At 38.2% G+C, this 17505-nt stretch overlaps 1 protein-coding gene across 1 annotated transcript in view; it reads left to right on the top strand.

Annotated features, from left to right (window-relative positions):
• LOC108675165 (serine/threonine-protein kinase D2) overlaps nt 1-17505 on the top strand; it is a 55411-nt gene that overhangs the window by 11907 nt on the left and 25999 nt on the right. Inside the window, 1 exon segment of the mRNA XM_047879877.1 lies at nt 16771-16912. Coding sequence (XP_047735833.1) covers nt 16771-16912 — 142 coding nt within the window.

The raw sequence follows: 17505 nt of genomic DNA, 5'->3' as shown, positions 1-17505 counted from the left end.
TCTGACTGAGAAGACTAACAAGCAAATTGAATAATGCATAGCATAGTACACATGCATGCTTCACGCTGTATACTGATGTAAGCAGCGCTTGCCACCGCCTACACCTGTTGCTGCTTCTGGGAGTGAGTTTTGAGGGGGTCTTCTTGAATTGTAAAGGGTGCCCCGCTGCTCGAGGTTTTTTCTATACCTGCCGCTGTATTAAAGACGACCGCGTCGTGCCTGCCGCTCTGAGGTGCAGCCTTTACATCCGATCCTCCCATGCATGTATGTATGCTCGAGTAGCCGCGGTTCGTTGCGTGCGAAATCTGGGAAATAAGACTTTTGCGTTGTCATTTTATTTTCTACAGTTGATTTGTTCTATTAAATTACATTGGTGTGCGGATAAAATTTTGGTTATAAATTGATAATTTCAGAAGAACCGATCGTTAGAAGGCAACCAGAAACGCGCTTGCTTGTGAACTTTCATCCAACTTTTTAGTCGTTGTCAATGAATACAAAACTGACTGAAGGAATTGGGTATTAATTTCTTCTATGCTCTGATATAAATAAATGCGATTTTCTCTCGTGCCCCAATTTTAACGCTGCGCATCCACTGTTCAAATTTCAATATCATTTAAATAAAGCTTTATTTAATTTAATGGCCAACGACAGAAACATGGAATGGTAGTTTAGAATTGAGCTTCAGTCAAATTTCGCGCTAACTGTGCATTTGCTAATCCAAATTACTTATATTTTAGTCTTACAGAGTTGAAATTTAAATGTAGGCGGGTTTCAATGAACGACTAAATTGTAAACCATTGATTTAGTTAATCATATTGAGTTGTGTTAATAATCAATTACTACTTAATAAACAAAAATCAAACAAAAAGTAAATTGAATTTTTCCCCAATTTCAGAGGATTTTTCTTGGAAAATTCGCAATAATAACACCTTTTTGCTTGTCAACATACAAATTTGTGTGTATCTTTTTCTATAAATATAAAATTCAGAGTTTTCTTCTCTGTCGGACAAGATCTTCTAGAGTTTTCTCTGTTCTGCGGACTCGGCGCGTGGCATATGATTACCTGTTGCCTTGCGAAACCACTTCATTTCGTCAAGATTTAAGTAGCCATCACGTGATTTTTTTCGTATTTTCGTGAATTTCGTGAAGCGTCGAGGTCAGGTTTCCACTGCCGATTAAGTGAGACGACGGCCGCCGTATATATTCTAATTCCTTGATCATTTAGCGCTTCTATGTGCATTACCTTTTTCGTATGAATATACTTTTTTCAGCATAAGATGGAGCGATTGTATATACTTGCTGCATAATATATGACCGTACTTAGTTACCGGTACTTGTTGTATAATACTATATGCCCGTTTCCTGTTCAGGGTAATAAGATTAAGGTTTAAACAATATTTGAAATATGTACTTGGTTCGAATAGCCTCCATGTATTTAATATAGCACCATTTTAGTTCTGGCATTGTGTGGCTGCGCAAAATGGAACATGCATTGAATAATTGAAATCTATTTTAATTTGAGATTATTTAAAATTTAGCATGAACTGGAAAATAAGAATTGAATACAAATTTCAAAACGAGGGTTAAATGATGTTTTTTGTGTAAATGTCATTTGTGTTGGTCGTTGTTCAAATAAAAATGACCGTGTTCAATGATTACTTTGACGGCTGAAAGAAGAATTCTCAAATCTCGAAGATTCTTGATCTCGAGTAACGCCGGCATCGCCTGTTGGTTCACAACAGATTTGCTGGTACACAACAAGGTATCAAAATCATATTGATAATCATCAGTATATAACATTGAATATGACTCAATATAATCAAGTGGTTTATACGAGCCATGTGTTCATCGCATCGTATATGAACCTGTGATGAGTTTTGTTTACAATTGATCGTCTATAGGCAGGTAATTATGTATTATTGATTGTTTATAAATATGCATTGTAATCATAACCAGAAGTTCTCTGATGTCACTCGATGAACCACCTTTGTTACGCGGGTTTCAAAGCAGCGTCGTCGCTCTCGCCTCTGCATGAATGAAGCTCGCTGTGGCCAGCACCATTGAATTAATCAATGTGTCAATGAATTCATTTCACTATTATCACGGCCATTCCAACGCGTATAAATTACGTTGTCCGAATTCTAATTATTAATTACCTGCGATGTTCGGGGTCAGGTGGGAGTTGCATTGTATTTCTTTGTGTTTCTTTTTTCAAACGCAGTCAATTTATTGCTATTTGTTCATAAAGTGCTATTCTTTTTGTTGTACGATTTTCTTTCGTAATTGGGTTAATAAATGTGTCTGTGAACGATTTATTTCGGATCATCATGTATTATTTTCCTGCTATGTTATTCTCAGTGATGAGATCGCTAATCTCTTTTTAATGAACTCAGTTTTTGAGCCGTTTGAGTGCTTATAGTGTATGCGATGAGTTGTATAGTATAGTGTATGAGTTATAGTGTATGCGATGCTTATAGTGCATGATATGAGTTATTATCTGCGAACTTCAGCTTGTATTTCACGGCGTTAAAATGTTCCCACTTGTGATGGAAAACTCTGGAGTTTGCCGTCCTCGTTAATACACCTCCCCTCGAAAAAAGAAATTAGCGATAGCTGGATATCGATTAGCCGGCTCTGTCCTTGTTCAGGGAATACAGCCATCCATCAATAGTAATTGGCGGGTAATTCGTGTGCTATAATGGTAATTTTTACTGATGAAAAACCTTTAATTTGCTAATTTGAATTTTTGTAATATTCTGTCCCTTTTATATAACCACTCAGTAGTTTTGATTAAGGAAATTCGAGCTATTCTGTGAGTTATAGCAAATTAGCCTGCAGGAATTACTCTGGAAATTGAATTAATCCTTTGCAAATATAGCAATTTAATCCCTTTACTGAAATTCATATACCGCGCGCCATATGTTGTGTGCTGAGTATATAGGATTGCTGAACAATCGCAAGGACGCGCTCCGATAAAGCCAATGATTATGATTGTGACAACTAAATCTGTTGCAATCTATAAGAAAATATTCTCTTCCTTTTAGAATTCGCAAAATCTTGCATGCGTCGATTGGGTACCGGTAGTGCGGTTCTGCCGGTGCATTTACTGATTATCTGGCACTTCAGAAAACAACTGAACATTTATCGTGTATTCTTCATATATAGTTGGTCCACCCAATTGTTCCATCACAGCTGTGTAGATCGTGATCAAGTGATAGCAACCCCAAACTACACGCATGTGATGTAGAGAAGAGGAGCTGGTGAACGCACCGATGATTCTATGGGAAGATAGAACACCGTTATGAACATTGAAATGGCTACAAAAAGACAATGTATATTACCGTATAGCATACGATCAATCGATTTCGATTGATCACAGAGCCAAACTATTTTGTAACTGTTTAACGGGGAAAATAAATTTAGTATCCACACTATATGCGGCTATTCTTTTATCTTAATAGATGCGGTGTATTCTGGAATACAGATGACTTGAGTCCACGTATCGGACCACGTCTTGGAAATAATTTTATTATTATAAAAATAACTACTATATGTCTCAGCAAGACCTGTAAAAGGATTCTGTGCTCACAATTAAAAGTGAAGCTTTATTATTTTTAAATAATAAAATTATTGATATGATAATTATATAATAATTCATTTTATAATTATTTTTTTGAATGCCACGGGTGTGATAACGAATTCAATGAAAGTGATAAACTTGTGTGCGAGCGGTCTACTATTCCGGTCGAAAAAAAGTAGAGGAGCTCAATCTCTCAGGAGTGAAACTGTATACGTCTCTCCTGAAGAAATATCTTGCCTTCAGCCGGTAACGAATACAGTTTTTCTTTTCGAAGGTGGAACGAAAGCTGTAGCCAAATGTGTGAGCAGATCCTAACGTAACAGAACGAAGGGAAGTGCGAAGAAATCCTAGTGTATTAGAATTCTATAATATTTCTCGGGAAAGTTTGAACTCAAATCAGCTGCGAGAAAATCGACGTTGTTTCAAATTTTTTGTTGTTTTTAGATATCAAGAGGTATCACAACTCGAAAAACAAATTAGTGGTATCTGAACATAGAAGTAATTATTTAAAATAAGAATAACAGTGCATGTGTCGTCATTTTGGGTAGTGCGTACTTTCCATGTGTGACATCGTGCACTACGTTACTTATTACACGAGCTGCGTGCCTATACGATGTGTAACGAAATCCGGGGTAGCTTAAACCTTGGTCTAATTGCAGATGATAGATTTGTTCCTTAATTATAAAGCCATGTATTTGTCAACCTATTTATTCGAATTGTGTAAACCAAGCAAACTCATATTTTAATTCAATTATGTGTAATTATTATAAGACCATGTAACCTTCATTCTTCAATATATCAACCATGTAACCTTCAATATATCAACATCTATGTTTAAATCGCACTGCTTCAACTGTGATGATGAAATGTCATCCATATACAAGTAAAGTGGCAAGAACTTCTCCGGGAGCTGTAGCCACTCAAAGACCAAATAAAGCCGCACCTTATATTAGGAGGGAAGATTGAAGCATTTCGAGGAAGATTTTCTGAATGGAGCAACGAGAAAATTTGTCATAACCATTGTAGTATGATGGCAATTGTCAAATTCTTGTCGTAGCTTTTATTAAAGAATGTATTACCTAACTGCATGTGTAGGTAAAGACCCGTCCTAAATTGCTCTCGTCCATCTGCTTGAGGCCCGAGTAGCGGCACTGAGGGTATCTGGCTGGCCTGTCTTGAGACTCCCGAGATTCTGGAATTGGAATCCCGTGAAAATCATTGAAAATCCGAGATTCTGGAATCTCGTCGCGTGGAAACGTACTGCAGATATACGAACCAAAAGCGACGAATTTAATATTATTTAATATTTGATTACGACTTAAGGTCTTTGATGTGACGTTTTTGGCGCATTTTCTCATTTATAGAAAAAAGGCGCTATTGTGCTCGTCATGTCCGTCCGTCTGTCCGTGACTTCACGTTTTCGTCGACGAGAAAATGCGCTCTCTGTCACTCACTGCAGTGAGTACTGATCTATTTTTTTATGTTAATGTGCCCTGTTATTCTTAGCTTTTGCATTTTAATTGGCTGAGGAACGTGTCTGGCATTTCTGCTTTAATTTTTACTAAATTTATGCGTTCTCTTTATACTTTTTTCCGTTTGATACTTTGAATAATTTTTTTTACTGGCGGGTATTTGCGTATTTTAGTCCTTGAAAGTTTCGGATGTACGAAGTATGTGGGGCCATTGTGGGCATTCCTCTAAGATCAAGAGAAGGATATGTATTTTCCTTGTTTCTTAGACATGTATCAATGTTTTAAGATATGCACACAGGTTATGGTGCGTCGATGAAATTATATTTCTTTGTTATACTTATAAATGTGTATGAACTCGTCTTTTAGAATTTTTTCACAGAGTAATTTTAATTTTTTCTTTTAGAAGCACACAATGTGGGAGTACTTTGTGTGGAACTGCTGAATTCGTACAAATCGCTGAATAGTCAGTACGCTCCCACACATTTATTTACGTGCGCTCCCACACATTTATTTACATGAGAACCCTCACATGAAAATATCCACAACAGGCTAATCGCTTATTGGATGTCGACAGCCAGACGCGGAAAATCCTTTCTTCCAAATAAGGCAAAATTCGTAATAATGTTTGCGGTTACGCATCAAAAATTTCCTTTCTTATGATCGTAAATTTGATTTCGAGTAAATCATAGAAGCTATTCGTGTTCCTTGAAATTACGGGCCTAATTTTATAAGAAAATAAATATTTAATTATGATTTGTTACAAATAAAGTTCATTATTGTCGATTCTCTCACAAAAAAAGTAAAAGCGATCAGGAATCACTCCAGCAGCTATGAATTGGAGTAATTTTATGTCATAAAGTGTTTCTTTTATTTGCACAATTGCTGAACACAGAAACTGTTCGAAATGGTTAAAGGTCAAAGAATCATATTCTCACCGCATAATTTTTCTGCTGGGTGCTCATGTTTACATGTCCTGTTTATTCTGCTGGAAAATTATACAGCATGAACGTGCGTTGTGAAATAAAAAAATATGCACTGCATTGCAGTTGAGATTTTACTGTTCTGATGATGTGGTATTTTCTTCTCGTTAAATTATTCAACTGCCTCACATTGATGTTTGAACTCTTTATTATCAGAAGGTACGATATTCATGACAACACATTAAATTTGTTTGACTCTGACGTGAGTGTCAGTGGGTAACATGTACGAGCTTCAACATAGATGCCTTTCAGGTATTAACAAACGTTGTCCCTGGAAATGTGTCTGACGTGTCAACTGCGCGTGACGTAAATCATAATCAACAAACATGCGCGGCAGAATTTAAGACCTTGTTGAGTCCCTATGTAAAACTCCTTCGTGCATGGAATAAAAAGAAGCGTCGAGCGATTTCTATGGAAAAATACCCCAATTTGGCTGTGCATAAACTAAATGCTGGTAAATCTTGCAAAAATTCCATGCAGTGATGGTAGGACGGAGGGAAAACAAGGCCTCGTGTGGTACGAGACTCGGATCTGGAGGTGAGCAAAAAATACATCGGGAAAATTCCTTCACTTCCCCATGTTCGCCGCGTGAAGATCTTCACTGAATTCTTGACTGAATGGAGCAAAACGTACAAGATCCCTTTATAAAGATTGCACATTGATTTATTATTTCAAGGTAACAATCTCCTAGACGGTAGAAGTATTTTAGTCGCCCTGAGCTACTTGCAATTGATTGAATTATTGATACAGCCCGAGTAAAAATTGTCGATGAATTGTCCCCAACCGTTGTTGAACTACTCCTGAATTTGCAAATGATGGCACGTTGGAACCGTATAGCTATCCCTGGAACTCCCGTGTGGATTCCCCAGCATCTTCAGATCTCGTTCGTTTCTGTGCGTTTGTATAGACGGAAAAAATGTGCTTGCGAACGTTCTCAATTTGCCGGCAAGTAAGTCATAGGAGGTAGCTATATTGAATGGCCCAATGCATCAGTTATGATATGAATCGTTTTTTTAAAATTATTTTTGTTTTTTTTCTACGTCCAAGGCTGTTTGGCGTGCTTAATGTCATCGTATAACCTTCTTATAACTTGATCATCGTATTTTTCTCCTAAATAGATTGATCATGATTCCTCACGCAAGTTTCTCAACCGAAACGCTCACACAATTCTCTTTTTCAACCACTTGGGCTAACGCAAAGCTGTATTAATTTTTGCTACGCTAGGTAAGTTGCCAATCATTTTGTTGCAAAAAAACCCTACCTGATTTCTAAATTTATATGAATCAGGTTCGAAGTCGTAATCGAGCTTCCTGCTGCGTTTGAAGAGTTTATTTTGTGTTGCACCTGTACTTATGTGCATGGGTGCGAGTTGACAGATGTTATATAATATGTGAATGTTTTTATGTGTACTATGTTCGAGTTGACAGATGATACACTGTATTGTTCTTACGTGTACACGTAGTACACGTAGTGTACTCGAGTACACGTAGTATACAATATACGCTTAATACAACAATATATAACTTGCACGCAACATCTCCAGCTTTTTGTCACTACTCGCCGTGACGTTTGTTGAATTTCAACTCCTGCAGTGTTGAAACATAACCAACAAAAGCATCGTTGTGGCGGCGAAAGTAGACGCGTCACTTGCTTGTTTACAGTTGCTTGTCAAACACAAGTGTTTCTGCCATCCTAATTTCGGAGGCAGGCTTAAACACTCGAACGGTCACTCTGTGTTTGGGTCTCATACACACTGCATCTGTTGAATAAAAGGCAATCTTAATTTTTCAAACACTTTTCGCTTGTTGTCACACTCGTGGATAGTTTCATGTGTACGGTGTATTAAAAAGTTTTCCTATTGACAGAGCATTGAGCGTATTTATTTCAGGTCTAAATGTGGCAGTCTTGAGTTTTCAATGGAAATATATACTTACCTTGATCTTGACGACCTCAATTAACGAAAGTCAGTTTATTTTGTATGCCGCATCTGGTTTCATAGTAATTCGATTCACTCGAGTGGCTTGAGAGTGATTTCCTGCTACTGCGAATGTCATATTTTTAGTGTTTTATCTAGAATTACCTACTGTTTTATAATCTAGGATCTTCTCTGCCCCCAGCATTTCATCGTCACTCTGTTCAGCGAACACGTTCTGGCCAACCACGCGAGCGAAATTACGATGCGCAGAGAAACGATCGTGATCGCAGTTTCGGTCGAAGCGCACGCTTTAATGACTTTGAATTTACGGACTTTGTTAGCTTCCGCTAAAGGACAAATTGTACCAACGGCGGCCCAGCCTAAGGGAGTCCCAAACATATGTGCTACTCTGGAAATGAACTTGTGCCCTGCTTGAACCTAACTGTCATTATTTGCAAAATCATTAGGTTTTGCATCAATGGTAAGAAAAGAGTGTACCCTAGCGCTGGCATTGCGTCGGACAATGCTCCTTCAGATACACACTATAGCTGGCCCTCTTTATTTTCCAGCCGAGAATGAAGCAAGTAACGTTCTCATTTTTGTCGCTCGCGTCGCACTCGGTAATGCCACCACCATCGCAGGCCTTTATGTGTGATGCTGAGCACGCTTGTTGTCCAGTTTTTTTTTATTTGTCTGCGTTTTATTTCGTTTTTATCGATGTAAAGTTACGATTTTTATGACACAAAACGCAACATTTTAGCTAGAAATAATAGCTCCCCACCCACGCTTGCTGCACGGCTTACTTTGCTATGCAGGTCTCCATCAATTGAAGGTTCTAAATATTATGCCAGTTATGTGTTTGAGTAAATAAATACCTATCTTTGATGTATGATAAAGGATGGCAATAATATGAATTATGTTAATATAATCATACTAAACAGAAATTTTCACGTTTTGATTTGTATTATCCAATATTTTTTTTATTCTTGTATAAGTTTGTTGTATACTTGCGTGTTTGAAGCTGCTGCTTCACTTCGTAGGGGCCATGCCACGATTCCTAAAGTATCGGGATGATATCTAAACCTGAAATTGTATTTCCTGTGTTAGAATAGTACGGCATTGTGAAATTTAGAGTAAAAGGTTTGAATAAATACTGATTAAAATTTATTCATTAATCTGAATGTATAAATTTCTTTTAGAAGGTTTATAAAAAGCTTTTCCGCATTTGGTAACGGGAGTCGAATGGGAGTTGTATGCTCTATATATGTGAAAGGTGAGTTAGAATAGATCTCTCGATTATCGGATGCTAGTCTTATCATTAACGGGATATCGTTCTTTATAATTTGACAGCTTGGTTGCAGAATTAAAAAAAAATTTGCAACGATTTACCACGAAAAACTACATTTTCAAATGTAACGTGCGGTACACAGTGCCGTGTTGTGTTCACTTCGTGGGCCAGTTTAGCGGGTGGCGGTGCGACCATTAAGAGAAGTGCTCCACCTCATAACAGGGAGCGCCGTGCCCCACGAGGGTAAATAGCCCCACCAGGGGGTAGAAACCTCATACTCAGAGAAATGAGGATACTTTGTCAAATTTTAGCCCATTTATATGGGTCGTCCTGACCCAATTCAGCCCGGAAAAAGTTCAGCCTCCGTCCAATTTTAGCCCATTTATGGGTCGTCCTGACCCAGTTGAGCCCGGAAAAAGTTCAGCCCCAGATCCGGGCTGAACCATCCTGACCCAGTTCAGCCCCGTATTAGTGAATGTGCCACTATTGGGACAATGTGACCCCATTAATGTTTCTGAGTGGTGGGGAAGTCTGCGGCATGTTGCTCTTAATTTTCACTTGCAGCTGCATAGCTTCATACCTCGTTATCGAGCTGGCAGGAAGAGGTGTTATATTCTAGTGTTCATCCCTTTATAGCGAGCAAGTTACTATGTGTGGTCACTTCAAAACCCCTCAAAAAAAAAAATAATAATGACACGAGAGACTCCAGTTTGTGTTTGCTGCTATCTTATCATGCCTTTGTCATTCACCCATCATTACGAAATTAACGCTCTTTTCGCATTATTTTAAAATTCGTATGTAGTAATATCTCTTTAATTAATTGAAGAAATATGATGGAATAGTAATAAATTGAAGGTGGATAATTAGCCTTTACATTTGCATCTTAAATTTCAATTGCATACATTTTTTTAACATAGTGACCGTATGTAATAAATTATTCAACTGCGATTTACTCCTTCAATATACAGAATTTAAAAAATTCTTATGAGTAAATATACATTCTTCGGACAAAATAAGGGAAACCCCTGACATTTTGATATCGTAATTTTTGAACACGTTATAAGCAACGAAAACGTTACATTTTTATGTTTTATTTTATTGTTGCTACAAACTGATAGTTTATCTTTGCACATATATTTCTATTAAATTTTTGTGTCTTTAACCTAACCTATAACTTATAAATGACAAACCTTTATGATTTTCGAAGAGGCCAAATTGTTGGTGCCCGTATGGCAGGTGCTAGTGTGACAGAAACTTCCCGAATGCTTGGCGTTTCTAGAGGTATACTGTCTCAAAAGTAATGACAGCTTTTGAAAGAGAAGGAAAAACTTCCATCACAGCACAGCTCTCTCCGAAAGTCGAAGTTGTCTGAGACAGACAGTCGGTAACTAAATCAAATTGTGAAGGACAATCTAAAGACCACGGCTATTAAAAATTACTGTACAGAACACCCACAGAACCTAGTTTCCATAAAGACTGTCCGCCGAGAGCTGCACAGATCTGGATTCTATGAAGAGCTGCAATTAGAAAACCTCTGCTTTCAAATACAAATGTTTCAAAGCGTTTCGAGTGGTGTAAAAAGTAAAAACCTCCAGACTTGATCCTTCGAGCAGTGTAAAAATTTGATTTTCTCTGACGAAGCATCGTTTGCCTTATTTCCAACCTCTGGCCGAGCTTACGTTTGGAGACAAAAAGTCATTTAATTTCGACTACCTCCTCCCAAACGTAAAACATAGTGGGGAATCTGTGATGATCTGGGGTGTTATTTCTTGGAAATCTGGTGGACCAATGATTTCTCTTCATGGAAGAATCAACAGCCGTTAATTTTTAAGAACTTTGGAGGAGCAAGTTCATCCAATCGTTCAAGCACTGTTTGTGGAGGGGAAAGCCATCTATCAAGATGGTAATGCCCCGATCCGTAGAGCTGGAATTGTTGAAAAAATGGCACGGGGAACATTCTATAATGAAGTTGAGCAACTCATTTAGCCACCACAATCACCAAACCTGTATATTATCGAGCATTTGTGGTCGATTTTAGAGATGCAAGTTGATTCCCACCGCCATCGTCTTTAAAAGAGCTGGAGGGAGTTTCAACTTAACAATGGGTTAAAATTCCTTTAGAAGCAATTCGAAATTTGCACGAATCAATACCTCGGAGAATTGAGGCTGTATTATAATTGCCGCAAAATGTGGACCTACACCATACAATAATATATTCTGTAGATTTCTTAGTTGTTTCCCCCTTTTTGTCTAACCAGGATCTTATAGAATGGTTCATACATTCCTGTAATGTATTGCGAAATAAAAATTTTTACATACGTCAATACGTGCTCGCGAAAAGGTTAAATGCTCACCCAGTGTAGAGATAGATATATAAGTTCCGATCAGGACACATTGCCCAAGCAGACTTATAGCGGCTAAGTACACGCAGCGGCCTAATTAAGTGCATGTACCTGATTAAAAAGACTCAGTCTATACAGCTCCTCGCTAGAGCTGTACAATCAGTCTTGCTAATCAACAGGCTATAGCTGGCTGAATTGTCAACTCCAATACACATTCATTTTGAGGCTTATATGAGTGCGTTTATATATTATGTATATTTTGGGGCTACAATGTTCCATTCTTCCACGGTTCATGATGTTATATTATCCATTGTTATGTTAACGGTTTTACTGCCGTTCGTTTGATACGTTCGTTTGAAGCGGACTTTGATAAATAAATGATAAATGTAGCGGACTTGTTGTTTGGAAGCGGACTTTGATAAATTAAGGTTTTATTCTATAAAACTGTTCGTATTGCCGTGTTGCTCCACAGTAATTTTTTTAATTAAAGTTTTAGATTATGAAAAAATGCCAGCAAAATCATGCGCCTGGGTAACGCTAGACACGATGACATCGAATAGCACCTTATATTTTACGTTACAGGTTTTTTATCAGTCTGCTTAATGTCTGCCTGCAAACCGAGACAAATTAAGATAAACACTAAAACCAGTAAATAGGTTCTTGTTGTAGTAGATTGTTCATCACTAGGCTGAGCGCTGATTATTTCGCCATGTATTTGACGGTCAAGGTTAGATGCGCTCGCTCGCTCGCTTGCTTGGCCTCAAGCGATACGAAGCTTTCGTCACACTCAGGTACTCGTTTGCTCCATAGAAATGTTCACTGCTCACTTCCGCGATCACGTATGAATTTTTAATGACCAAATATCAGCTGCTTTTGAGATATTTTTCTTCATTTGAGATTGCATGTCTGGATTTTAATTTATTCTGTGGTTGCTGACTCTTTCGAGCTTCGTAGGTTATCGAAAGTTGAGATTTATAGTTCTATGCTTGAAATATCTCGTTATGCTGTAATATTTTATGATTAAATTTCAGCTGAGATGAATATATTTCTATGTTTTGTTGTCGCAATCTTCTCTCTCGATGATGTGGGCACTCAAGCCTGCTGTTTATTGTAGCTACAATTCAGTGAACTTAGGTCTCAGCTGGCCATACATTCGAGTTATAAGCAATTCCCCGGCACGATCAACAGGCCCCTTTATTTGGTTGCAATTGGGCTATCGTCTCTGAAGCACGTAATCCATTTATTTGCTCGCGCAATTGCTTCTTTTCAAAAAGGTTGTATTTTTAGTTTTTCTTTCTACGAGTTTCTTCTTGTTTTCGCTTTGCGTAGAAGAAAGTTTATATATACATTCGCTCGAGCAGAGTGCTGTCTAAAGGTAATTTATTGAAATATTTTATTAATATTTTGAAGCATTTTTCTTCTATCAACTGTAGGTTATGCTTGATATAGCCTGCAAATTGTTGTTTCTGCACGCTTCTTGATTTTTTGCATCTTTTCAGTGACCCTGTTAGATTAGTGTTCTTATTTTTTCTCTCGTTGAAATTTTAATGTTTTCCAGCGTCTCGTGGTTTGAGCCAACTGTATTGTCAAATAAGTTAAAATCTCAGCTCAGATTATATTACCGTTACACTATAACGATCACAAACACGCGTCTTCTGTGAATATTTGTCACGGGTTCGTAGTACCAAAAGGCCATTAAATAGTAATAAATACACGTAGCCTGCCGCTACCAGCATAATTGGCGACTGATTTCTCGTTTGCGATGGATGTGATTAGATTGAAAAGCCGTCAGCTCGTTCATCACTAGGCTGAGCGCTGATTATTTCGCCGTCAGATTATATACCGCACTCCAAATAGGTACCTGGGACGAGTCTTATACACTGCTTATTATCGCGCTGAAATGAATTTTTGTCGGTAAAAGAATATTACTCGAACAACTTGCAATACTTCATAACCATTGGCTGAAGGAGTAACGAACCCGTAACTGTTTTCGATTGTATGGACCACGATTTTCCTGGAACTGTTGGGCCGATGAATAAACCCTCTAGGAATGAGTTCTTCGGAACCAATATCCTAGATCGTCGGCACTGAAACCCTTGTTGCATGTTTTCGATCGTACGGACCGCGATTTTTTTCGGAGCGATCGGGCCGATGCCTGATAAAAAATTAATTATTATTATTAGTTATTATTTGAATGAGTTCTTCGGAATTATATCCTAGATCGTCGGCTCTGCAACTCGTTGTGGATATTTTCGATAGTACGGACCGCGATTTTTTCGGAGCGGTTGGGCTGATGCCTGATAAATTAATTATTATTTGAATTAGTTCTTCTTTGGAACCACATTGAAGATCGTCGGCGCTGCAACCCGTGGATGGATATTTTCGATAGTACGGACCGCGATTTTTCCGGAACGGTCTGACCGATGCCTAATAAATTAATTATTATTTAAATGAGTTCTTCGGAACCATATTAAAGATCGTNGTTCTATCCTCTTCATCACATCACACGCTGCATGTAATCAATGCAGTTCTATCCTCTTCATCACATCACACGCTGCATGTAATCAATGCAGTTCTATCCTCTTCAGCACATCACACGCTGCATGTAATCAATGCAGTTCTATCCTCTTCAGCACATCACACGCTGCGTGTAATCAATGCAGTTCTATCCTCTTCATCACATCACATGCTGCTCATCACATCACAGGCTGCGTGTAATCAATGCCTGTTATCACAAGTGAATGCCCTAAGCCTCGCACTTATTGAAGGCGTGCCGTCGTTTCCTCCACCTTATTTAGTTTTGCCCCGAGTTAGCTTCTCCTCGTCAATCAATATCCTGGCGACTCTTTGTGCTGCCCAATGACCACCACCGCTGTTTTTCCTAGTGTTCTTGGAAGAGAGCGTTTTTTTGCAATGCACCGTAGGCATAGGTCGATTGTTTTTATCCCATCAAGTGGAACATAATTGGTCAGAATCCGTGCGTCTAGTGGACCACCGCTGTTTTTCCTAGTGTTCTTGGAAGAGAGCATTTTTTTTGCAATGCACCGTAGGCATAGGTCGATTGTTTTTATCCCATCAAGTGGAACATAATTGGTCAGAATCCGTGCGTCTAGTGGACCACCGCTGTTTTTCCTAGTGTTCTTGGAAGAGAGCGTTTTTTTGCAATGCACCGTAGGCATAGGTCGATTGTTTTTATCCCGTCAAATAGAACGTAGTTGATGAGAATCCGTGCGTCTAGTGGAACATTTTAGGCTCCCAGAACTCGCTTCAAGTTAGCTATTAACTTATTATATTATTAATCGAGTTCGCGCATTTTGAGGCTAACCAGAAAACTCGTCAACGTTAAAAATTAACCGTTAGTATGATCACGCATTTTTAGATTACCAGAAAAATCAACTGGGGTTGAATTAATATTTTGTATGGTTGCGTATTGCAATCTTGAGTTTTTCATATATGTATTTGGTTTGCTTATTATGGCTTATGGTTATTCTATATCGAATATGTAGCTTTCTAAGAGCTGAGTGCTCGATTCTGACAAGTACTCGGTTAGTACTCAATTGTATTCATATTTTGAGCCATCTGACCTTGAGCAAAATCCAGTCTACGCCGTGTTTTTACGCTGAGCTTCACTTAAGACGTTCTGCTACTTTCCTGTTATGCCTTTTATATAAGCGTCCAGGATACGGTCACCGTAATAGTATTCATATCAGATAAGCCGCGATAAAGGATTTGATATACTTTAGTGTTGTAATGATAAGCTGTGTCCTGCATAGTAACGTTCTCCTTGTCTACGATGGTTAATGACCGGCAATTTGCGAGGTGTTAACCTGATTTTCATCGCTGAGCGCTCCGACTAAGGTTGAGTCCGACTAACCTCCTGGTCTTAACCGCGCTTGAGGGAGCTGCGCTTTGTCATTAACACGAGGCTATTGCACATTATTGATCTCTGTGGTCTGTGTGCTACTGCAACTTTCATATCCCGCGTCCCTGAGTCCAAAGCCGAATTTACTAATACTTCGCGCAGGAGGCCTAGATGCTGTGGGCTCGCACCAAAGCCCAATAGGCCCAAGCCGTGATCAGATTTGGCTCGTGATCGTCCTTCAATCCAATCCTTATGCATGTTATGAGAGGAAGTTAAACTCAACTTTAGTTAACATTTTAATGCTCCAAGTTTCTAGCTCTAAACTTTCCTGTAAATACAAACAAAAACTAGTCAATAGAAAGTTAAAGATAATCACCGGGTTGTTAACAATGACACATTATGTACAACGAAATCATATTATAACAGCATTCCAATTAAATCTATTCTCAGTAATCAATAGAATGCTAAACATGATCACAGGGTTGCTAACAATGATATAATATGTACAACGTAATCATAGTAAAACAATATTCCAATTAAATCTATTCTCAGTAATATTTATACATGATAGTTACACTTAAACTCCTTCACTAGTACAAGAAACCTGCCTCCTTCACTACTCCGCACAAAACCAGAACTAACACAGCGTTCCTAGAGTGCTGACGTGAACAGTTTTTATTGTCGGTAAACCTAATAATTTCTGAAATAAAATGTCTCTTATTAAAACCCCAACAAAGTTAATCGTTGTTGAAAATATGACATTTGATACTATATCCTATCGCAACTTTAATACTGATGAACGTAACTGACTTATATTACAGTTATTTTGAGAGTAAAAATAAGAATACTGACCATGAATGATTTGAACATTCATCAATGGAGCTTTTTAAATATACAACGCCCGCGCAGTGTATAGAAGGTTTTGACATACTTTAAATTGCGTCCATGTTCTGCAAGTCCTCTAACTGAAATATAACTGAACTATTCGAAATTGACATATACGCGATTATGAAATTCTAAACTAAATTTAAATACTGTATCAATCTGTAAATTCAGCCCATGTACTGTAAATACATAATATGAATACATAATACGCTGACTAATATACCAAAATTGCCTTCAAAATTTTACTTATTACCAACACCTCCCGAATATTAGATTTAAGAGCTTTAGATTTGAGAGTTTGGGTTAAAGGTATCAGACACTGAATGAATTACTAAGAACGAAAATTAGGAGCGAATTCCTATTTCCTAAGACATTAGGTTGAAGGTATCAGACACTTCTTTTATGAACGAATTCCCATTTTCTAAGACATTTTGTTGTTATTGCAGTTCGCTGACCACGGCCTGACGAAACTGAACGAGCGGCTGCTGCTGTTCCGCCACGTCTACGACACACCAAACATCCTGCAGATGATCAACTCTGCTGCTGAGGTCGAACAAGACTCGCTCGTCGAGATAGTCATGTCTGGACGTGAGTACAGAATGTATATTTTTAATATAAATCCTTTAATTAATTATGCCCGAACGATAGCTCCTAAACTCGGCTCCTGAAGTCGAGCAAGACTCGCTCGTCGAGATAGTCATGTCTGGACGTGAGTACAGAATGTATATTTTTAATATACATCCTTTTAATTAATTATGCCCGAACGATAGCTCCTCAACTCGGCTGCTGAAGTCGAACAAGACTCGCTCGTTGAGATTGTCATGTCTGGACGTGAGTACGGGATGTACTATATCAATGTGTTGTTGTTGTTGCGAGCCAAGTATAGTAGGTACCTATAGGTAGTAAGTAGTGTTGGCGCTGATGAAATAGATGAATTGACCATGTTTGGCCTGTCACCGATTCTTGTAATTTTCATTACTGTGAATCTAACGATATAAATCAATTTCGATTTTCGATGTGGGAACCTTTCATTGCGTGACCCTTTTTTTATCCAAAGACGAAATATTAAGAATTGTTGTGCAGGCAGAAAACTTCCAAACAGTTAACAAAAGTCCACAGTTTCAGAGGGGTATTATCTAATTATGTTGCTTGGTGTTTGCGGTGATGTCCTCTAATTTCTT

This window comes from Hyalella azteca, unplaced genomic scaffold (assembly GCF_000764305.2).
Source record: "Hyalella azteca isolate HAZT.00-mixed unplaced genomic scaffold, Hazt_2.0.2 contig4106, whole genome shotgun sequence".
Classification (NCBI taxonomy): Eukaryota; Metazoa; Arthropoda; class Malacostraca; order Amphipoda; family Hyalellidae; genus Hyalella; species Hyalella azteca.
The sequence above is the reverse complement of the archived record's forward strand: the minus strand, read 5'-3'. Positions and strand labels throughout refer to the sequence as shown.